This window comes from Anoplopoma fimbria, chromosome 20, assembly GCF_027596085.1.
Source record: "Anoplopoma fimbria isolate UVic2021 breed Golden Eagle Sablefish chromosome 20, Afim_UVic_2022, whole genome shotgun sequence".
In the NCBI taxonomy this organism is placed as follows: Eukaryota; Metazoa; Chordata; class Actinopteri; order Perciformes; family Anoplopomatidae; genus Anoplopoma; species Anoplopoma fimbria.
This window is the reverse complement of record NC_072468.1, coordinates 18,641,922-18,664,849: the sequence shown is the minus strand read 5'-3', so window position 1 is coordinate 18,664,849 and position 22,928 is coordinate 18,641,922. Positions and strand designations below refer to the sequence as shown.

The window sequence follows — 22,928 nt, the reverse complement described above, 5'->3', positions numbered from 1 at the left end:
GCATAGTTGCATCCTGTATTAATCAAAAAATGATCTATATAAAGAATACATAATTTGCCAAGCACTGTATGATGATGTTGGTGAAAGAAGTGACATTTAAAAGATGCAACAAAGCTAGTTTATGCCAAATATCATTCCTGTTTACAGCATGAAATACATTTTTATCTTTGAATAAAAAAAAGGAAGACCTGTTGAGGAGCTGTGCAACATTTTCTTTTACTGACTCTGTCTAACAGATTTATTGGGTTAACTGACCCTGTGCAACTTCTACATTTTAACTGCAGTGCTACACATCAATTCCACTTTCAGGTCCTGTGAATGAAGCTTTGGTATGATATGGTACATTGACAAACAGTGGTGGAAAAAGTGTCCTTTACTTAAAGTGGTCATCCATAAGATTTCAGACCTGGTCGGGTAAGAATTATTATTTGAGTGAAAACGCTGGAATTGTGTTCAAAGTGTAGCATCTCAAGTCTTTTGATAGATGAGCTTCAAGTATTCAGAATTGTGAAATAGTTCCCTATTTTGTGTATAAAATAGAGCAAAACTGTAGTACAGCATTTTTTCCACGAGTGTCAACACAGTCACCCAGTTTGTGATACTGGAAATATATAAATATAGCAATACTTTCACCAGAAGGCCATAGGATAAGTCACTATTGTGTGCAATAGATAGTGACTTAACAGACATGTATTTAAAAAGGAAAATCTTCAAGATTGCCACTTTAAGTAAAGTTAGTAATACTAAAATGCCAAAATACTTTACTGCAGGTGAAGGTACTTATAAAAGGTCAAACGTAATTATAAGTAAGTAATAATATCTCTTGGAGACGCAAAGCTGTATTTGCTGCAATTCTAGCTATTGATACAGTACCAACACATTCACAATGTTCAATACACCACAGTCTCCTCTATGGAAACATATTGTGTGCTTTGACTTGGAGGAATGTAACTCAGTCTGCAGTTGTTATTCCCGTCTTGCCCCATAAAATCAGTAATTTACATGCAGGCAACAAGCTGAGTTCAACCAACTGAAACAGCCAAAGCTTTGCATCCCCGACCCCGATTACTCTTGAACACCTGGGGCTAATTGATCCAGGGACTCTGATTGGTGGAGATAATTATACAACACTTTTCTGAGATGCAGCTCCTACCAGGAGGCTTGACACGAGGTCACTTGTGAGCAGCTATACAATTGATGCAGTGTTCTGCTTTATGCTCTTTTGTTTCCTCACACTGTTATCATCCAGCATCTTAAATAAAACTGTCAAGCAAAGCAAAACGTAAATGTGTACATGTGGTGAAATCTGCACAAAGAATGAAGAATTAAAGAAGACAATAGACATTATGTAACATTATAATCAGTCTTAAATCAGTATTAAATAAAATGAGCATGTTTAATATCAAATTGCTGTGGATTATGTGGCTGCACGGTCAAACTACAGTTCTCAAACAGTATGAAAGAAGATGTTTGGTATTAACAATCATGTGAACAACAGATAAGAATGTCCTGTGTGTGTGTGCGTGTGTTGGGTTTTTTGTATGCCTATTTCTGCACGATTTATTTACCAGTACTGTGTTTAATATCACAACATAATATAAAATGCTAAAATACTTTTGCCTGCTTGCATAAATTACTCAAATTAAACTTGTCCTTGCAAATTGAATAACTATGATGAGCAATTAATTAGAATCTTGCAATAACAAGGTTCTTCTTTTGATTATGATGCTCTTCATAGAGAGTTTACATCTGCTGTCATGCTTTCAATACAGTAGTGTCACAGTTCATGACCCCCCCCCCCCCCCCATCTCTTTTATTGAAACTTTTGACAGCATACCTAATCAGTTTTTATAAATTAACTGTACAAACTCATTGAAAGCTTCCCCTGCACTATACTTATATATGTTGTATTGTATGTATACCAATAATCATCAATATTTGGGTAGAAGCAAATTTGCAGAGGATTGTTTAATTTATCATCTAATTTAATCCTAAATGGAACATATGTAACATTTCACATGTTCTCCTCTTTTGATTATCTCAAACTCTCACGCACACACATATTCTCACATTTACTAAGATGTTCCATCCAGCACTAGGTCTCCCAAATTTCCTCCTCATATATAAGGGGAACAAAATCTTGAGCATTATGCAAATCTAACTAACTGCATGGAAGAGCACAATTTTCAGAATTGTACAAATGCTACATTTATAGAATACAAAAATACATATCACAAGCATTACACGTAGAAACAGAACATCAGATGAATCATTATTATAAAACTTTGTGAGGCTAGTTAGGCTGTTTTTTTTACTTTTATCTCCAGGAAAGACGCTTATATAAAAGAAAATATATTTTTCTGCTTTTTGGCTGACGGCATAAGGAAAAAGATCTGAGAATCTGGATACTTTTTAATCAGTGAACGATGATGCAAAGCTTCTCATATTGATACAAATGCTTATATGGGAAATATTGTGTTCAAACAGTAAACTACTAGCTTCTCAAGAAAAAATATATATAATGCGTCAACAACACAGTGTTTCTCTCAACGGCATTATCATCTTTTGACCACACGAGGTCGCTGTTCTACTGGTGGATACTTTTGAGGGTGTCAGACAGGAATAAAAGTAGAAAATCGTTTTGATTGCTTACTTTGAAATATTAGCCTTGATCACTCAAAAGTGAAACAATCGGCCTGTTTGAGTTGTGTTTTTGATTTTATTCTTGGTAAAAGTGCTGAGAGATAGAAAACAAAAAAATCTTCCTGCGGTTGTCATGACCATATCCTCTTTTATTTTAATAACTAATTAAAGGACAGGTTTTCAGTAAGATGTCGATGCCACTGGATGTTCCATAATCTAACTTTAAGCTTGAGAAATCTACCGGAAGTGGACAAAACACTGCATATACTTAACAGTACTTTTTTTTTTTAAATAGTATCTGAGTGTTGAGGCCGTGGGTTTAGCAGCATTGTGTTGAAATCACAGACTGTAGAAACCGCGTGGCTATCAGTCTGTGTTTGTTGGACTGGTTGAGAGTATGTTCCTCTTTGCTGATGCTTTTTGTTCTGTGTGTTGACGTGCAGTCATACTTTGAAACCTTTTTGACCCGGCTTTACTTCATGTTTTTTCAGAGTTTACCACCAAAGCACCAGCACGACGGATCTGCCTCTACAGTAAGTATCCTTCATGTTTATTTGTCTTAAAACTGATGAAAAGAAAAAAAAAAAGAAAAAAGCACTATTGTGTTGTATTGTAATGATTTTCTCTAATTTTGTCCACCGCCTTTAGTTATGAACAATGGAAACTTACAGCAAATCACCCGTCACACTTCTGAAGGTTATTTTCATGACATTACTCCCAGGTAAGACAACAAGTTCGAAACTTTTTAAAAAAGGATATTATGATTTATAATAAGATAATATTGTTTTTAAATAATTTAAAATGTTTCTGTTTAAGATTTTTGTTTGACTGATAAATCAAAATCTCCTGCTACCATATCACCTTATTTGTTGGCAGTTCTTGAAGCAGAAGAAGTCAAAGTGACGGGTTACATCGGGCATGATGTCACCCTGCCATGCCAATTCATCCCACGACCAAATGATACGATTACTCAGGTTCAGTGGGAGTTCGAACCACCAGACGGAGAGAAAATCAACATTATTGTTTCTAGTAGTATACATGGAGCTACTGTTAATGAATCGTTTCTAAAGGGGAGAGTGGAGATTGAAGAACAATCTTTGATAATTCGTGATGTGGAATCAAGTGATGCAGGATCTTACACCTGGACAATTTCATCCTTTCCTCGTGGTGTGTTTGATGGAACCATCAATCTTCTTGTTCAAGGTGAGTAAAAAACAATAATAAGTAAAGATAGATCTTCAACATGAACATGACTCCAAGCCAGAAAATAAATTGGATTACAATATATATATATTTTTATATTTTCTAATTGTACTGTCCATTTCTTGTCAGTCACTTGGTGAATACCGTGTACGTTTCTCAACTATACCAATAAAGATAAATACTTTGGGGTTATATGAACCCCATAAATTTAAGACACACAGGGATAATCACGGTCATCATTCTTCTATCAGAACAGAAGCCGTTGTCATCAGGGTTGGTGTCTGCTATAGTGATTGCTGTCATTGTGCTGTTGGTGATCATGGTAGCACTTATTTACCTGATCTTCATCAGAAGGTGAGTGTGTGTGTGTGTGTGTGTGTGTGTGTGTGTGTGTGTGTGTGTGTGTGTGTGTGTGTGTGTGTGTGTGTATTTAGCATAGGAATATAGAAGTTATATAAAGAAAACCTTTAACCATAACCAAGACCCTTATGTTACAAATGGATCACTGTGCATTGGTTTTTTTTTGTATTTATTGTCAGGCAGCCACTCTTTTCTATTAGTTTGATTATATTTAAATATAACTATTTGATTTTCTAGCACATTTTCTTGTCATTGTCAAGTTTATTCCATAGATTTACTCCCTTTCCTGAGATGCATTTCTTTTGTTTCATTCGTCCAAACTCTTCATATTTAAACATATCTTCAAGAATATTTGTTCTCGAGAGATTCATTTTAAATTAAGAGGATCTTCATTTTCTATTCAGTTCACTCAAAACATAAAAATGTGTCTTTTGTTGGTTTGTTTTATCATTTTTTAAAATATATAATTAAGAAGGAATACAGAAGCACTTCGGCAAGTGTGAAAAAAATAACAAATTTAAATTCAAACAAAACTATTTCCACCACCTGTTTCACAGATGTAAAAAAATTAAAGTAAGTAACCTATAAAGATTATCCAGGCCAAACCTTTTTTTTGCCTTAAGTCAAAAACACAGGAGAAAACTATTTAGACTAAACTGAAATAAATGACTAGATTATTTTCTCTCCCTTGCTTCTCAGGGCTTCTGTAAATATGTAATTTATAAAAAAAGTTTTTTAAGGATCAGAAAGAAAAGTCACCTCACATCTAAAGTAAAATACGGACAACCTCATGCAACTGATCACGACTCTTGATTTCTTCATTCAGATGGGATCCTAGGGTCAGGCAACGCGTCTACGTTGGTGAGAACAAAACCAATAGCCACAAATGATCAATTAATATCTTTGTGTGTTTCAGTTCCCTTGACTCAAAGTGTTTCCGTCTTTCAGATACAGGTGGTCCAGTGAGGGATGTGGCCAGGCCATCTGTCCTTGTGCGAGACGAGGTGAGCTGGTTTGAAACAACATGTCTGAATTTAAGTTGGATACATTTTGGTCTCATTAATTGTAGTAATGTTACTGTTGTTTCACTAAAGCAACATAATGATATGACTGAGCAGGCCTCCATCTAAACACTCTGTCTCACACTTATTCATAGGCTGTGGTCTATTCTCACGTCAAGCTCAAACAGTCAAGAGACTCTGCCTGCAAGAAACACACAGCGGATGATGTCACGTACTCCGAGGTCTTAATTTTTCGTCAGCAGCCCAAATGAGATGAAATGTACGCCTAAGTGAAGTTGAAGTTCTCCCTATGCAGAATGCAAAAAAAATAACAGCAAGTTGTATTTAGCACAATTTTGGTATAATTTAGTGAAATCAGCAGATCAACCGCTTCTAAAATAAAACAACCTCTGTGGCTGCTCCAGACCTTCTGTACATCAGAATCAGCTTTATTGTCTGCTCTCATATATTGTTTTCCGATGGACCTGTTTCCACTGCAGCCTCTCAGCAGGTGATACAGAAAAAAAGGCAATGTTACATTTTCCCCCCCAAGTCTGCAGTGCTTTCATTAGCTGTGGTATTCTTAAAAAAAACAAGAGTCTACAGCCATGCTATCAGTTCTGTGATGTTGTACTTTGAGCTAAATGCTAACATCGGCATGCTAACAATGACAATGCTAGCATGTTGATGTCTAGCAGGTTTACCGTCTTCATTGTTTTGGTTTAACATGTTAGCATGCAAAATTCGCTAATTATCATTAAACACAAAACACAGCTGAGGATTGTTGGAAAATAAGTAAATGAAAAAGTCAGGAGATCAAAGTTATTCCAATACATCCTCTGGGAACCATGATTGCACAGCAATTCCTCTGGAAATCATTGAGATATTACTTTAAAGAACTAAAAAGTTAACCCCATTTTGGCGCTAAAGGGAAAGTAAAAAGATTATGAAACTGGATATTTGTACCAAATTTCATATCAATCCAGATGGTGAGATATTTGACATGATAAGTGTAGGAAAAGTCAGAGGTTCACAAGAGTATCCTCTAGGGACTTTGAATATCTCTTCTAAATTTAATGACAACTCTGAGCCATAAAATTCAACCTTGTAGCTCTATAATTAAAAGTCAAGAGTTCAAAATCTAATCACAATACATCGTTATAGGACTCCAGAAATATCAGTTTGGAACAAAGTGCTGCAGGTCTACATATTAACGGATGGACATGTTTGGTGCCATCGGGTTCATTTTTTATTGCCACTCAACAGCTCTCAACATGGCGACGGCTGAGCCAAGCTAATGCTGCTAACAGCGCAAACTACAGCAAAAAGGCTGACAGAGCCAACAACTGGAGGGTGGGCACGACATTTCTGCACTGAGGCAGACGGTCAGGACGGCATTACCAGCTGTCACTGCCGTATGAGAGCATTGCAGAGCGGCAGCCATTAGCTAGCTGGTGGGCTCGCTCATATGCACAAACACGCACCAACACGCACTAAAAGAATGCGTGCCTGGACCAGCTATGTCAAAAAAGCAAATAGGTAATTCGGATTACAAGACACAGGGGGAGAGCAAATACACTCTGCTCAAGTAGACATTACTCCACTACATCTATAAATCGATAATAGTTGTTTGCTGCTATACTAATGCACTGAATGCCGTATATTGCAGGAAGGAATAGTGGAAACTTTCACACCTCCAACACATTATCAAGTTTAACTTATAAAAGCTATGCTCGACAGAGGAAAACCCCTTATTCATGCCAACATGGCTAAGTGGTCACAATAGATCTAATTACACAAAGTTCCTGTTCCTCCATTGTTTTAAAAAAAAAGGAAGAACACAAACAAAAAAGGAAGTCAAAAATTAAATCAGTAGGGAACCGACTTAACAATGCAACACCAGTGTAGCGTGAGCTGAAGCTGCTTATGGACTTTTAAGGTTGCTCAATTTCTGCAATATAATTAACTTTCTAGATTGTCATCTTATTGTGATTTAACTAAGTTGGACTTCATGATGTGTAGACACTGATGTACCTCTTTACAAGATTTATGAGTCAGAGAGGAAGGCTGGAGTTGTTGTGGTTTTACTTACAAATTCTTCCTTATTCTTTCCTAACCCTGCCTATTTCTTTAAACTTGTCTGCAGCAGCTTTGAACCAAAAACAATAATTGCATATTGTGATGCTCCAGCAGCAAGGATACTGGTAATAGTTGTAGTAGTATTTTCACCTGATGCAGTATTCTGTCTGCCTTAAGTCTGTTGCGCAGAACATTGTTCCAAGTCAGTCCTGTTTGCAGATGTTGCAGTCTGAGTGCGCCTTAAGTAAAAAGGTGACAAAAAATGGTTTGTACAGCTGCTGTTGTAATGCACACATCACTGAACTTCACCAACAGTCGTTTTCTGTTGCCAGTTTAAAAGCGGCATTTCCTGACTGTGGCGTTTTGTGGGTGTGAAATTATGTCTGCTATGTAGTTACACCCACTTGTTCCTTTTAGTTTAATAAAAAACAATGCTTGTAACGTTGATGTAAATCTGTGTAATGCATATGAGATATTTTAGTCAATTTACTTGTTTATCAAATCATGCAGACAGATAAACTGTAAAAAATCTCTATTTTTAAAAACAGGCTACTGTTGCTGAATAAACGTGTACATTCTCACACTTTTGTCATGTCTGTCTCACCAGGAAGTGGATAAAGCTCAGACAAATGCAGTTTGTCATCATGTTATTCAGGCATGAGAATAAGAAATGCAGATGCAAGTCACTGGGGTTACGAGTTAGAATGAACCACACATTTTTTTGAGCTTCTAAGTAATTAAACTCTGAGGACAAACAATAAGCAAAAATACACGCTGTGGAAGGGATGATGTACAAAATGGCAGTTCTTTAACAGACTGCTCAATAAACTCCACAACGCGCCATTTGTTGTTTTGTGTCTCAGTGTAGTCTAATGTAGATCACTTCACTTCACTTTGAGTCGCTGTGAGTCCTTATGCTTTTTTTTATATTTCTCTGTGGTCTTTTTTGTTCCTCTTTGTAGTGACTTAATTTGATTGAATTTCCAACAAGAGACATTAACAGTCACCAGTAGCCCTGTTCAGTAGAACGGTCACCTTCTGACTCTGGTGGGGGGAGCACCAGGTCTGGCCAAGTTATATTCTGATAAAGACAACATTAATTGTTTTAAATGTTGTTTTATTGGGTCAGTTGTCCATCCGATGTGGTGATTAATGGCTGAAGATAATAACTTGATGTAAATGGTTTGATTCTTGAATAAAAGGAATTGAAAATAAGAGTTTTTTATGTTGTAAAAAAAACACTTTTAAGGCATAAGGTGTTAAAATACTTGCTATAGTGAATGTGTGTGAAGCACAGCAGCTGTGAGAGTGTCGTTAACAGCGGATACGTTTCCGCACTCACAGAATCGGTTTTGATAAGATGTAAAACTGTAGGGTTAAAGGAAGTATTACCATGGTTGCTGTTATTATGAACTTAACTGGAACTGGCGTTTGCACCATTAAATTGTAAATTAAATTTGATTAAAAATGTGAATTCATAAGAATCCTTGCTGCTTGGAAACCTTAAAGTTTTAGTCTGTTGGTTTACATTGTAGGTTTTACCCAAGATGTGAAAAACCTATACACAATCTTCCCTTTGCATTAATCCTGAGCTTATTGTTTGCACAAGTCTGAATCCTAGTGATGTTTAGTTTCACCTCAGACAGTGCATTTCCTCGGGAGGCTTTCTATGAAAGCTTAAGGAAATGAACTCCCATCCATAATTGAGCTTCAAGGAAACACCACCCTGATAAAGGAGAGATAGCTGAAAACATTTGGGGAATAAAACAGAGTTTACATGGAAAAGAGTTGTTTAACTTTGACATGCTGGTATGCAGAGCTTCAGTGCATTCTCAAAATTAGCCATTAGGAAAACATATATGCAACTTCATCGAATTCCACATTTTATATATATATATATATATATATATATATATATATAATTTCATAATCATCTGGTGTTATCCCTCACTTTTATTCAACAACACACAGGAACTCTGCACATCATCATTTGGCCACATGAGGTCACTGTGCTACTGAAGGTTATTAATGGCAGCAGGTTGGAACAAACTACAGGAAATCCAGCCGACTATGAATTGCAGTGTGAAGATGAGGAAGCACATAGTTTCTATTATTTTGTCGACCTGAAGATGTTCACAATGTTAATTTGCAGCATATCACCCCTTGTTCTTCTGTGGATCATTAACGTCCAGATCCCAGGTAAGAAAAAAGGTTTAAAATTGCAGTACAGGTATAGGCAGCAAAATGTAGTTCAAGCATTACAAGTGAAATTGTTGATTAAGAAACAGCATGGACCCTTTTATAGAGTTGTATCACTGCTTTATTATTAATGCATTAAGTTGCATATTAATGCTCTACTAATGTTTTAGCTGGTTGAGGTAGAGAACATTTTAACTATATATACAAACAGTTTAATCCATAGCAATGCATTTTACAACGTGCTCATAATGACATGTACTTGCAATCTTCTTAGTTTGAACTAGTTACATTAACCGACACACCGATTCATGTCGTGGTTTAAAAGTATTAAATCAAATCTCCTGCTACCATATCACCTTATTTTTTGGCAGTTCTTGAAGCAGAAGAAGTCAAAGTGACGGGTTACATCGGGCATGATGTCACCCTGCCATGCCAATTCATCCCAGGACCAGATGATACGATTATTTGGGTTCATTGGGACTTCGAACCACTAGACGGAGAGAAAATCAACATTATTGTTTCTAGTAGTATATATGGAGTTACTGTTAATGAATCGTTTCTAAAGGGGAGAGTGGAGATTGAAGAACAATCTTTGATAATTCGAGATGTGGAATTTAGAGATGCAGGATCTTACACCTGGACAATTTCATCCTTTCCTCGTGGTGTGTTTGATGGAACCATCAATCTTCTTGTTCGAGGTGAGTAAGAAATATTAACGTGAAAATAGATCCTCAACATGAACATAACTCCAAGCCATAAACTAAATTACAATATTTTGTTTTATATTTTCTAATTGTACTGTCCATTTCTTCTCAATCACTTAGTGAATACCGTGTTTGTTTCTCAACTATACCAATCAAGAGAAATGGTTTGACGATCAAAGTTGTGTTTCTTTTCCCAGAAGAGATGCTGATATTACCAAGAATGATTGCTGCTGGAGTATTCGCACTGATAGTAGTGACCATGTTGGCCACGACTTGCTTCATCATCAGAATAAGGTTTGTGACCAAGACTCCTTGACCAAGAGGTTGCAACATGAGACATTACTATCTATCTATCTATCTATCTATCTATCTATCTATCTATCTATCTATCTATTCATCAGTTTGTTAAAGCACTTGTACTTCAAAAGGGTCTTAATGAATTGAAAGAAAATGTACTTGTGAGTCAAGTGCAAAAGGACTAATACCTATTGTCTTTACTCAGGTGTAAGGCTTTGGTCAGGCACCATGTCTGCACTGTAAAAAAAAAAAAAAAAAAAAAAAAAAAAGTTCCTCTTTTTTTTCTGAACCACACCTTATTTATCCACCTCTCTTAATTTCAGTTCCCTTAACAAAATCCTGTCTGTCTTTCAGATACAAGCGGCCCAGGGATGTGTGATCGAAAGTGGCAAGGTGAGCTTTGAGTTGGTTTGAGGCTATACATTTAAATTGTAGTTCAATTTAACTTTTTTCCATGATTTTTGGGCTTTTGACAAAGAAAATGCATTTGTTTTCAACAATTCAACTTGATGGAAATCACATAGCACTAATGTATCATCCTCTAAACCCTCTCTCTCACATAAACATTAGGTCTTCTCTGAAGTCAAGCTCAAATCATACGGAGATGGTAAACCTCCATCCAATGACGAACACACATCCTGAAGATGTCAAGCGCTTCAAAGTTATGATTGGCATTTACTGTAATTAACTCTTAAAGCTTCTATACTGTAAGTTGCATTTAACATAATTTTGGTAACATTTAGTAAACTTTTATATATGTATGTATATAAACTGCTCCTTGGATTAATAATAAGGCCTGTGTCATTCTATGTTTTTGTGATTGACCAAAAACAATAAGGCGCTTTTTTAGTCAAACATGAGTAAAAACTGCATCTGTTGGCAAAGTACTTTAGCTGAGGATTCATACACATTAGCGAGTATTTACAGAATTTTAAACATTTTATAAAGTGGGAACAGGTCAACAAACAAAACAGGGTGGTACATTTCTGTTTTTTTTCAATAGCTTTTGGACAAAACTGGATAAATGTTGGTTTTAGTCTTTTAATGGGATTTGTTGACATGAAAAAATATAGAATACTGTCACCCTCATTCTTTCAATAAAACCCCAAACTTGATGCTTCTCAAGCCGTAAAAAATCTCACTGCACCTGAATCCAACCAGCCAATCATGATAGCAGACAGTTTTAAGTGACACAAACGTTGTCAGTAATAAACAATGGATGAGAAATCAAAACATGATGCCGTTTATTCTAGTGAAAGATGAATGTAAGTTACACTCAGGAAGTTTGCTTCTTACAGCCCTTTCTGTTTTAATATGTAGGAAAAAGTCTATACGAGTCTCAGGGTGTTACATGTAATATAGACTGTGGATGTTTACCCCAATGCCAGCACAAACAAACGCTGTACTTCACATAATGCAATGTGCCTCATTTCATTGGGATAAGCCAAAAATACAAAGTTATATCAAACAGTAGAGCAGATGATATTTTTCACTGCGTTCCTCAATTACAGGAAAACAGTAAGATATAGTTTGCAATGTTGCTGTATCTCAAAACTATTAAATAAAGAAAAGAGAGACAAACATTGTAAAAAGGGAAACTAAATTAGGTAAAACGATTATAGTTTCACTTTCTATGTGAAAATTAGATTCTTGATGCCCCTTTTTGTTGTTTGTCAATTTCTTACTTGTTCTCTCCCAATTCTACCCATTTCCGCAAACAAACAAGAATAGCATTATACGATGCAGACTTGTTCTGCATGTATTCCAATGCAGCATATCCTGATACAACGGCTCATGTGGTATCTTTTTTGTGCCTTCTTCTACAAATACCGAACATCATGAGCGACCAGTGAGCGTGAGCCAGCCACTGCAGTGTAAAGCCTGTTTAGGTAACAAAATTACTTGGGTATGTTTAGGAACAGATCATAAAAAGAAGATTGTTACTTTTATTTGTTTATTATTTTAGATTATAGTTACCAGCGTTTTCTGTTTTTGAGAGAGATGTAAACAAAGAAACAGAGTTGGCCTACCTGATCTCCTCCAGAAGGTAATTCTAGTTGAGGGTTGAGGGGCCACGGCACTGATTATGTCTGTTGTGGCTCATTTCATGGGTAGGAAGTCCAAACAGAAGTAACTGATGATCCACAGGAAACTGGTATAAGGCAGGAAAAGAGGGCAGGTTTCAGGTTGCACAGTACTGTAACAATCCCAGGAAAAGGGGGAGCAAAAGTATGAAGCACAACATTGAAAAACTAGCAACTGCCCAGGGCAAAGGGGCTGGTATATGTACAGCAGGGCTGATTAGGGGAAGTGGAAACAGGTGAGCAGGTGAATGAGAGTCATGTGACTGGGACCAGTGGGAAGGTCTGAGGGGGATGTGGTGGACAGGTAGGGAATGGCAGGTCTGGGGAGCTGGAGGAGAGAACGTGGCCTGCAGGGAGAGATGAGCCGGTCAAAACAAACTACTAGACAGGAAGACTCACTCTGTGCTGTCAGAACATGTGAGAACAACATCAGTTTTTTGCTTTGTAAAAACGTTAATTTACATCTTAAAGGCTCTTTTTTCTTTTTTTTTTCATGTTCTGTGATGTTTCATTTATTTGATGTTGAAACTCAGTGCTTAAGACATTTGATTATATTTACCATCTGTGTTGTCAGGACTCATGAGAACAAAAGTGATTTTTTTCCTGATGTGTAAAAAAAGCTAACATAAGGGCTGGTATTACCTTTTTTAATTTGTTGTGCAGTTACATCTGTTTTCTGTTGATAGTTAGTCCTTAAGTTGTGTTTACAAGTGTTTGTAATGCTTTTTGAGATTATTCTATCTGTTGCTTTATCAACAAATGAAGTCATGATTGCGAGCAAAGCATAAAGAAAAAAACAGTGCACAGTTCTCTAAATTGTCTTTACGTTTTCTTTAAAGCAGAAGTTGATTTTGTTGGTGGCTACTGCTTAATAAAGTTGCACATTTTCACAGAGCTTGCCGAATGTTTGGTTTCTCATTTTCCGTATGTAATGTAAAGCTCTATCATGACAGGAAATAGATAAAAACAATGACGACTAATGTTGTTTGAAGGGAGTAGGGGCCGTTTCCCTGCAGAATGAATACTTCATTCCAAAATACCTCTGTGCTTTCACTTCAGTAGTTGTTAAATTGTTTTAGTGGCACTTTTACTTGGGTAAAAAGCACTTTCTGCACACCTGGTATTATGGCAGCATTCTCATGTCAGTAAGGAAGAGGAAAAGAGCTGTTTGAATATTTTTTTATTCCAAAAGAACTTTGTGTCTATAGGTTTGAACAACAGGGCGATCTCTCTGTAGAACATCATTGCACCTTCGTCCCAACAACTCCCATCCCCCACTCTTCACCCACAATCACACTATAGAACCTCTTGGTCTTCAATAGGAATAATAACAACAATTTAATCATAATATTCATCATCAGTTTTGATAATCCATTTAGCACTAGTATAGAAATATGAAAAAAATTCCAAAGAAAAGAACATAAAATTGAACATAAAGGTTTGTATTATGGAGTGACTGTTCAGACACCCCAACTGATTGGTTTTGTGACCCTCCCTTCCCTTCATACTCGCATTTATTCATACTAGCAATATTTTGCTTTCTTAGGTTTTGAACCCTCCTCTTGCCTTTCCACAATAATGCTTTGCAGCTAATAAATGCTTTCAGCTGGTGGTTTAAAGCTGCTGACCACTTATTGGCTCAGTGGTGCTGTCACATATATGTCGTTTTGTGGATTCGTACACAGAACGGACCGAAGAAGACACATAAAGGACACACATTTTAAAAACAACAAACACAACCAGCGGGTTTACAACCTTTAGACAACGAGGGAATAGGAAATGAAGATGTTGTCGACGAGTGTGGTTGTTTGTGTGAGTGTGTGCGAGTGTACTGTGACTCCTTGTGGAAAAGGGCTCGCTCCTGTTGCCTTGTCAGCATTCTGAACACAAAGGCAGAAGTAAACAGAGAGAAGGAGACGCATCAAATCCAGGCCCCGCTTCTGCTGACAGCAATCATTCATGGAGACAGCATAATGTGTGCACACAATGTTATCATTCATTATCGGGAGCACAACTGTGTCGACAAATCTGTTTCACTGCAAAATGCAAAATGTTATACAGCAATGCAATGTTTGCCCAGACAACAATGTCGGTATTTTTTTTTCCAGGGGGATTTGTAAAGGGCTGAACTGGTGGGTTTGCATGTTATGCCACACAGTTTGTATTAATGCTAAATATGGATGGGTGGGAAGTCAGCTAGGGACTGTTTGGTGAGATCTGATATGAGAGCATGTAGCTGCTGCAGCTGGTAGCTTTATGTGTCCTGGGGGAGACTCATAGGAGTAAAAAGGTTATTAGAGAAGAGGACTGTGGTACAAATTAATTTTACATTAAAACTCAGAGGAAAAAAAGGGGAAAGGGGGAAAAAAAACTATTGACACGTACAGGAGGCAGGTAACACTGACTTTTGAGAATTAGCTGCAGGAAAGTATTACATTCATAAAATCAGCTGTCAGGAAACCGGAACAAGAAATACAAACAGTATGAAAACACTGACACTGAACAGGATGATGCAAATTCAGTTATTTCTCATTGAAAACATTGCATCAGCTAACCTTTGATTCTTGGATTTCAGCCACAGAAAGACTTTTTTAGAACAAGGTATCAAAGAGTGCTTGTAAAACCGCCTCCCCTGGTTCAGTAAGTAGTGAATCACTCTACAGCGAGTATTTTGGGAACCGATTGGATAAATGATTCAGTGAACACTGAGACACTGATGAGTCTACGACCTGCAGTGCAGAAAATGCTAATACAGCACTTGATGATGATTTCATATAAAACAAATGTATAATCTATGCGCTGAGTGCAAAAATCAGGACATTTACTTATGAGGGGACCGTTTACACAGAGAGGTTGTACAACAGAGAACACAGCTGCAGCACATGAGAGTGATCACATTTGATTAGTGTAAAGTAAAGGGAGATTATGCTGTAGTAAGCAAACACAACTCAATATTTTACTCCGGACCTGAAACTGATCTGTTGTAATTATGATTCTAAAAATCAATAGAAGCAACAAGCAAAGAATTTCATTTGGATTATTAAAACTGCTGCTGTGGTGATAATGCAGCCTGGTGGTTTCATCACATCATTTTTTCTTTAAAGTGAATTTAAAGGATAAGGCGACCAGTATTGTTTATTTTTCTTAAAACCACCAATGTGTTGGTTTGTCTCTAACACATTCTCACTCCCAACTCCTCAAACACTGATGTTTAATCTGTGCTAAACTACAACGCTCTAGGTTACCCCTCTAGCATCACTTTCAAACGCGTCAGAAACTCTCTGTCAGTTTCAACTTGTGACATGCATAGTGTCTTTTCAAAAAAACTTCCATGTTCACAGGAAGTTAGGTTTACGCAACAAAACCACTTAGTTTGGTTTAGACATTAACTTGAGTAACTAGCAACACTGACAAAATGTCGATGTTTACTTTTAGTGTCACATGGACATGAACAGCTGTGTGTCTCATGAGCTTCGGTATTAGGCTCCTCAGGGCTTTAAAAAACTGTAGTTATTTGAGGAGTTAGGAGCGAAAACGGGTTGTTCTCTCAATCCTTTTTGACTTCCTCATCCTATAAGTGACACTCAGCCACTTTGGACTCATTGATGACGCAACTTTCGGCACAGATATATACTTTAATTTTCATCTTTAAATGTTACTCAAACCAGTGCAACTGTCCTTAATGTTGTTTTAAGAGCTTTTTAACAATAGAGGTCTATAGCACACATGAGGCTTTGGCTACTTATCAGTTAGATCAGGTCATCAATTAATTGCTGGTTTTGGTCTTTTCATTGAATTTGTTGGCAATAAGAAAAATATAGAATATCAGCCTTATTCTTTAATGATCCTTGTAATTATACCAGAATTACTTGCTTTGAATGCAGTAGCTTCTTGGGACAATTTGAAATTAAAGGCCTGAAATAAGCAAAACCACAAGTGTATTCCCTTTATGCATCAAAGCTAATATACTGTGGTGTATAGTTTTAGTTGGTGTTTCACACAACAGTAGGGCTGTAACATTAACAGCCTAATTAAAAGAGACCAGGTTCCCTTCTGAACCGGAGTGAAAAAACATGCATTTATTCTAAATCTTTTTATCAGCATGTTTCCCTGTGTTCAACCCCCCTCCTGAACGAGCCCCCAGACACCCACGGGAGTAATTAGGCGATCAAAAGCTCGAGACAGTATTGACAAGGCTGTGTTGAGTCTATCACCCTGGCAGGAGGCTGTACTTTGGACGGCCAAGTCTGTCTGTTAAACGGAGAGAAGGGAAGAAGCTGTGGCTACAGTCTGCTGGCGCCTTAACAAGCCCCTTAAAAGATGCCCAGAATTAACAGATCAGGACAGATCTAATAATTGAAGTAGTTCAGTTAGGGATTTCTCACTCAAATTCAGTGTCCTTTTCACTCTCTGGCTCTTTCTATCTCCTCTCTTTCTGTTCTTCTCTATCTTGCCTCTGCCTCGCCCCGGCCTTTCTATCTCTTCCACGCTGTGTGAACAGAGGTGAAAAAGAAGTAAAGGCTTGGCAAGTGTTACTCAGGATAACGAGGGACATTCATTTCACATTTCAAAGCCTCTTGCTCTTTCTCCTCTGGCTGTCTGATCATTTAACATTTGTAGAAGAGTGCTGTTTCCTGGAACATGGTTCTCCTCACTTGAGTAGTTACAGACTTACAGGAAGCACACAGTTTTTTTTACAAACGCACAGACGCACAATGTAAAGGAGGGTGGACAGTTTTTCTCTGCTACCGTTTGCATTTTGTTGTCTTGAAGTGGCTCCATCCAACTTCCCTGATACCATCCAAAAAGCAGCTATGGGTCACAGGGAGGGACACAAAACTCTTGAACACAATTAGCCGCAGTCAAGTGTCTCATTATGTGATAAATTCACCATATTGTCAGGCGTGGTCTGTATTTAACTCTGTAATTCCCACTCAGAACAATCGTAACAAAACAAGAAAGACAATAAAAGAAAAAGCAAAAACAACAGGAAATAATTATCTGAAAGTCTTTTAGTTGCTGTTTTAAATCACATACGGATACAGTATGTCCTCCAACAAGGCTTCATTTTAGAGACGTAGTGGAGGGAAGTGACCCTGGAATAAAAACCAGAGCACTCCAATCTAAAGGTGAAGAGAGAGGGAGAGTGAGGAAGGACAAGGAGGCCAATAGAAACCATTATCTGGTCATGTGCATTTCCACTCAGATTTGTTTAAACTGAACTGATCTTCAGAGTTGAGTACAGAACCTCAACAGACGAACATCTCTCAGCGTGCTTGTAGCAAGTTCTGTATCTGTAGGCTTCAAGCACAACTGGAGAAAGGGTCACGGTTTTACCTCCTTATTCTCCTTTTAAAGGTTGTCTCTGTTTCTATTGGCCGACCTTGCAGAGTTTTCTTCCCTCCATCTCTCCCTCTTTTGCTCTCCGATGACTTTCACCTGTGGAAGCAGCATCTTTCTCAGCAGCACAACTGTTCCTCAGTAACATCTCCGTCACAGTCACTTCCTGCAGCCCTCTCACCTCCACCCGCTGCTTCTGGTCTCAGTCCTGCTCACCTAGTAGGTCTGTGGTGTTGCTGTTCTGTGGAGGTGGAATGGGTCGAGAGGTATGAGGTGGTGGGCTGTGGTGTAGCCGCCTTGGGCTGGGCCCCCTCCGCCCTCACTGTCTGTGTTGGATGAGGATGGGGGTGGGGGTGGGGGTAGCCTTGGCAGGGGCGCTGATGAAGGTGGTATTCTCGTTGAGGTCGATCCTAAACTGCTGCCTGATCTCAGGCTCTGGATCCTCCGACACTCCTGGCAGATCCGCACATGGGTGCAGCTGCGGGCGGGCAGCATCACAGGGGTAGGGGCTGGCGGAGGAGGGGTGGTGTTGGCCCCCAGTGGATCATCTAGGATCCGCTGGGGCCCGGGCCCTAGATCGGGAGGCGCCGTCCCTCCTGCTCCGCCTCCTCCAGCTCCACCCGTCAGCGGGCCGGCTCCACTGTAGAGCTTGCCGTTGCTGAGGCGCATCTCTCGGACCAGGCGAAGGGGCCGAGGGGCCCCCAGAGCGATGCGCGTGGGATGTCGCAGGGCTGCTGAGCTGCTGAGGGGCCGACGGCGGCGCATACGGGAGCTCTTCTTACAGGAGACGGCGTTTCTGAACTCTGTGATCATTTCCTGACAGACAGACACCTAAAGGAGAAAAGAAAGGAGGGAAAGAAAGAGGGAAAGACGGAAGGGAAGGAGGCAAAGGTAGGAAGGAGGCCACGGACACAGAGTCGGCAGGCAGCAGGAAAAGACGGTGGTAAAGCAGCACATAAATAGGAGAGCGGAGGGACAACAAGAAAATCGAAAGGAAAAGCAAAAAAAACAAGGCAGAAAGGACAGACACAGGAAAGCATGGTAAAAGAAAAAGTCGCAGGAGAAGCGAGGGCACACAGACCAACAAATGGTGGGATGGTTTTAAAAACAGAAATGAGGAGGCGATGGGGAAGAAGGATGAGGAGATGAACAGAGATGGGAGAACATCCAAGGAGCAGAGAGAGTTATTACAATCCAAACACACAAAACACCAAAATGTTGTTTAGTTTATGGGCACTTCATTATGGCACTATGCACTATGAACGGACAGGCAGGCCTGCAAACTCAGGTGCACATATACAAAAGGCACACTCACGCACATACCCTCACACAACAACAGTAAGACATCCATAAAATCAATTCATCATTCCAACGGCATGACCACTGTAATTTGCACGCACAACAATCAAAATGCACCAACATGTCCACTACAAAAACAAACAACATTCTCATTGAAATCATAATAAAAATTCATGTGCTCACATAAACAGAAACAATACTCGTTATCGGAGAACAGACACTGATGACAGGAGGTGTGTGTGTGTGTGTATGTTTGAGAGAGAGATTGGAGGAAGACATACAGTGAAATGGGTGAGAAGTAATCCAAGAATGGAAACGAAGAATACCAGCGTACATGTGAGGCGTGTAAAAGAAGATACATCGTGACATTTAATGCCAGGGAATAAGATCACACTAGTTTTTTTTTAATGCAAGCAGATATTGGCATTTCTCAATATTGCTTATCAGTACCATCAAGTTTAGCTCACAAACACTTGTTGCCATACTGTTAAACACTGAACACTACAGGGGCACAATGACTTCAAAACAGGCAGGACATGCAAAGTGAAATTAAATTCTGTATTTGTTTTATACATTTTTGGACACCACAGCAGTTTCAGTGCCACATACTTGAACGTTCCTCTCATTTCACATGCACATTCATCGAACCTCAAATGTTAGAGCGCACAAACACACAGAAACATACAAATGGATGCAGAAGCTGAGAGAATTCTACCCACTCTCTCACACACAAAACAGCATAATCAAAAGGGTTGGCGGGATGCCATGGGAACCTACTGGGGTGTGTCTGTGGGGTCGGCGTGGGCAGGTATGGGGGCATACCTCATCGGTCTCTGCAGAGCGGCGCGTCGACCACACAAACTCCATAATGGCCACAAACACGGCGATGATGAGACCGCAGATCAGCACCACAAAGATGCCCCCGATGTTCTCCATGCCCAGACCTGAGAGAGAGCCACAGGAGACAAACGTGAGTAGACGGATGCAGAAACACAACAACACCTTGTTTAACCCTACTGTTAAATGTATTAGTCATAAAGAGTTCTACACAGCCTGTGAAAACAGTTGTGTAATGCACAAAGTCTGTTTTTCGCAAAATTGATTTTTAACAGACAGCAGTGGCATAAATGACATTGTCATTGTTTTTGTCATTTATACACACACACACACACACACACACACACACACACACACACACACACACACACACACACACACACACACACACACACACACACACACACACATTAACATTCACATGTGAACAGACAGACATGCTCTTATAAAGCAAACAGACGACATTTGGGAGGTGAAGTAGATTGTGCTAAGCACCCTTCACAAGGACATTAGGTTAGGCATAAGCCATTAGCTGGACTGTAGCAAAGAGTGAGGAGACTATTACTGGGGAAATTAGAGAGAAGGAGACAGACAGCTGCGGTCGACTGACCCTTGGCACGGTGGTCCCCCTCTTTGGGGCATTTGCCTCCCTCCCACCAACGCCTCTTCAGTATCTCCAGCCTGTTATTCTCCTGCAGCTGGAGGATGGCCAGCGTGATCTCATCTCTGAACGGAGAACCTGGGAAATGACAGGAAAGCAAGATAAGAGCAAGAGGTGGAGGACAGAAAAACGATGCAGCAAAATAGCTCAGAACAAGGGCTTGGGTTAATTTCAAAAGAGGGGTAAAACATGAAATGTGGAGATGAAAAGAGAGACGGAATCACAAGGACAGGAATGCTGTTGCAGCCTCGAGATGGCTACGAGTGATCTGACTTTGAGAATAAAGAAAGGATTAGTGAGAGATAAAGAGCGAGATTACAACCAGACAGAGCCAGTGGTACAGCTGCTAGTCAGACCGCATACAGAGCATGTCGTGAACTAGATAACGGTAGAAAGGAATGGGAGGGTTTAAAAGGGTCAGTCCGTAACCAAAGAGTCGTCGAGAAATGAAGATAATCAGCACACAACAATGGGAGCAGTTTTCATCTGAACTGCTTTCTGCCAAAATCGTTGACAGTGTGTGCTTTGAATTGTGACAGGAATATTGTTTCTAGATCACCTCTGTTTTCCTCTGGGAGGCGATACAAGTCACTTCCCACCACGACAAACCAGTTCAAAAACACAAACCAATTATCCCCCGCTGCAATACAGATGCTGAGCTCCTCCCTCCACAAGCATGTGTGACTGACACTGTTGTTGTAGGGCAGTGACGTTGATAGAATTTGTGCTTTTACACACAAAACCGAAGTCCAGCAGCATGTTTGTGTGGTCATCAAAGTGAATCATATAGAGTTAAAGGAATAGTTCAACTCTCCGTAAAGTACGCTTATTCGCTTTCTTGAGGAGAGTTAGATGAGAAGATAGTCCGGTACATATAAAGCTACAGCCAGGAGATAATTAGCTTAGACTAGTTCTGTCCAAATTATAATTAAAATCTGTCTACCAACTACAATAAAGCCAACTAATTAAGATTTTTATATCCTTAGTGTTTATCTCTTGAAAAAACAAAATGGGAAAACAACGAGTTACGCTTTTACGGGGTTTTAGTGCTGGACTATTTCCTCCTGAATGCTTTTCGACTTCGGAAAAACACTGTTCCCTACCAGGAAATAGTCACGAACATGACTCCCCGTAAAACCGCATTTTATTAACCTTTGGACAGAGCCAGGCTAGCTGTTTCCCACTGTTTCCAGCCTTTATGCTAAGCTAAGCTAACCATCTCCTAGCTGTAGCGTCATATTTAGCACACCGACTTCAGAGTGGTATCCATCATTTAACTTCTGGAAAGAAAGAAATCAACAATATTTACACACATGTCCAACTTTTCTTTTAAATTGGACAATGCCTACAGGTATGTAAGAAAACGTGTTCTTTTTGGGTGAACCAACCCTTTAAGAGTATTTCTAAATATCTGCCTCAAGACCTCTTTCTCCTCTTCTGTCTCTGCTCTCCATCATGATGTACAGTGACTGCTTTATCTTTTTCCACACCTTTGGTTCGTCATATCGTTCCTTTCTGTCCTTTTCCTCCCTCTCTCTCTCTCTCTCTCTCTCTCTAATGTAAGAACGGATCACTGTGATACAATGACACCACCTCTTAGTGCTAGAAAAGAAACGGGCTTCAGAAGAGCCGGACGGGTGTGGAAAAGCAATTAACTGCATGTTCATTACTTCCAGTTGAAATACTTACTAATCCCTCAGATAAAAAAATAAATCAAGCACGTACAAGACATTTTCCAGGTCTAATCTCTCACCAATCAGTACCACTACATGTGTCTGTTTAGCATAATTGATCTCATGCAGGTGTTTCTGCCTCTCCAACAGCCAATTAAGTTTGAATTTGTTTATTTTGCAAGAATATCACAGTAATTCCAAATCTAGGGGTCAGAACCCCAACAAGGGGCTGCAAGATTAGTCTAAGGGGGCATGATATGATTATAAATTAAATCTAAAATCTGCTACATAATATTTGTTTAATTTCTTTAGACTTTTCTCTAATGTTTGCTTTTTTTCTTGTGAAATGCAGTGTAGTTTTATCTCTCTGGGTCTCAAAAAAGGAAACTGCTCATAGTTAAAACACATGCACTCTGTGTCCGGGGGGAAAGTAGATGTTGCCTTGTATTGAGGGCTGAAGAGCACAAAAGTTGAGCAACATCCCAAAGCTGTTGTTCTGTTAATGTTTTCTAACCAAACTAAATTCTACTTATATCGGTGCTATATTT

The 22,928-nt window shown here is 39.0% G+C and overlaps 2 protein-coding genes and 1 long non-coding RNA gene across 4 annotated transcripts in view; 2 read left to right on the top strand and 1 right to left on the bottom strand.

Moving 5' to 3' along the window:
* The first annotated feature begins 2,958 nt into the window (after positions 1-2,958).
* Positions 2,959-7,861, top strand: LOC129109685 (uncharacterized). 2 transcript variants are annotated; one of them, XM_054621802.1, is made up of 8 exons: positions 2,959-3,038; positions 3,135-3,176; positions 3,292-3,364; positions 3,520-3,846; positions 4,098-4,200; positions 5,033-5,067; positions 5,155-5,210; positions 5,363-7,861. In XM_054621802.1, exons 3-8 carry the CDS (start codon positions 3,301-3,303, stop codon positions 5,477-5,479), a joined length of 702 nt encoding a protein of 233 aa, XP_054477777.1. In that variant the 5' UTR covers positions 2,959-3,038; positions 3,135-3,176; positions 3,292-3,300; the 3' UTR covers positions 5,480-7,861. The 2 variants fall into 2 exon arrangements, with proteins under 2 accessions (XP_054477777.1, XP_054477778.1); XM_054621803.1 differs by lacking the exons at positions 2,959-3,038; positions 3,135-3,176; positions 3,292-3,364 and having other exon boundaries at positions 3,654-3,846; positions 4,103-4,200.
* A 1,508-nt stretch (positions 7,862-9,369) lies between these two features.
* LOC129109934 (uncharacterized) lies at positions 9,370-13,455 on the top strand. The gene is made up of 5 exons (XR_008532096.1): positions 9,370-9,485; positions 9,857-10,183; positions 10,387-10,483; positions 10,841-10,879; positions 11,057-13,455. It is a non-coding gene; the product is annotated as an uncharacterized LOC129109934 (long non-coding RNA).
* A 4,671-nt stretch (positions 13,456-18,126) lies between these two features.
* grik5 (glutamate receptor, ionotropic, kainate 5) overlaps positions 18,127-22,928 on the bottom strand; it is a 29,006-nt gene continuing 24,204 nt past the window's right edge. Inside the window, exons 17-19 of the mRNA XM_054622485.1 lie at positions 20,657-20,785; positions 19,987-20,153; positions 18,127-18,741 (exon numbers count right to left, since the gene is read on the bottom strand). Of these exons, the coding sequence (XP_054478460.1) occupies positions 18,127-18,741; positions 19,987-20,153; positions 20,657-20,785 (911 nt within the window). The remainder of the gene's footprint in view (positions 18,742-19,986; positions 20,154-20,656; positions 20,786-22,928) is intronic.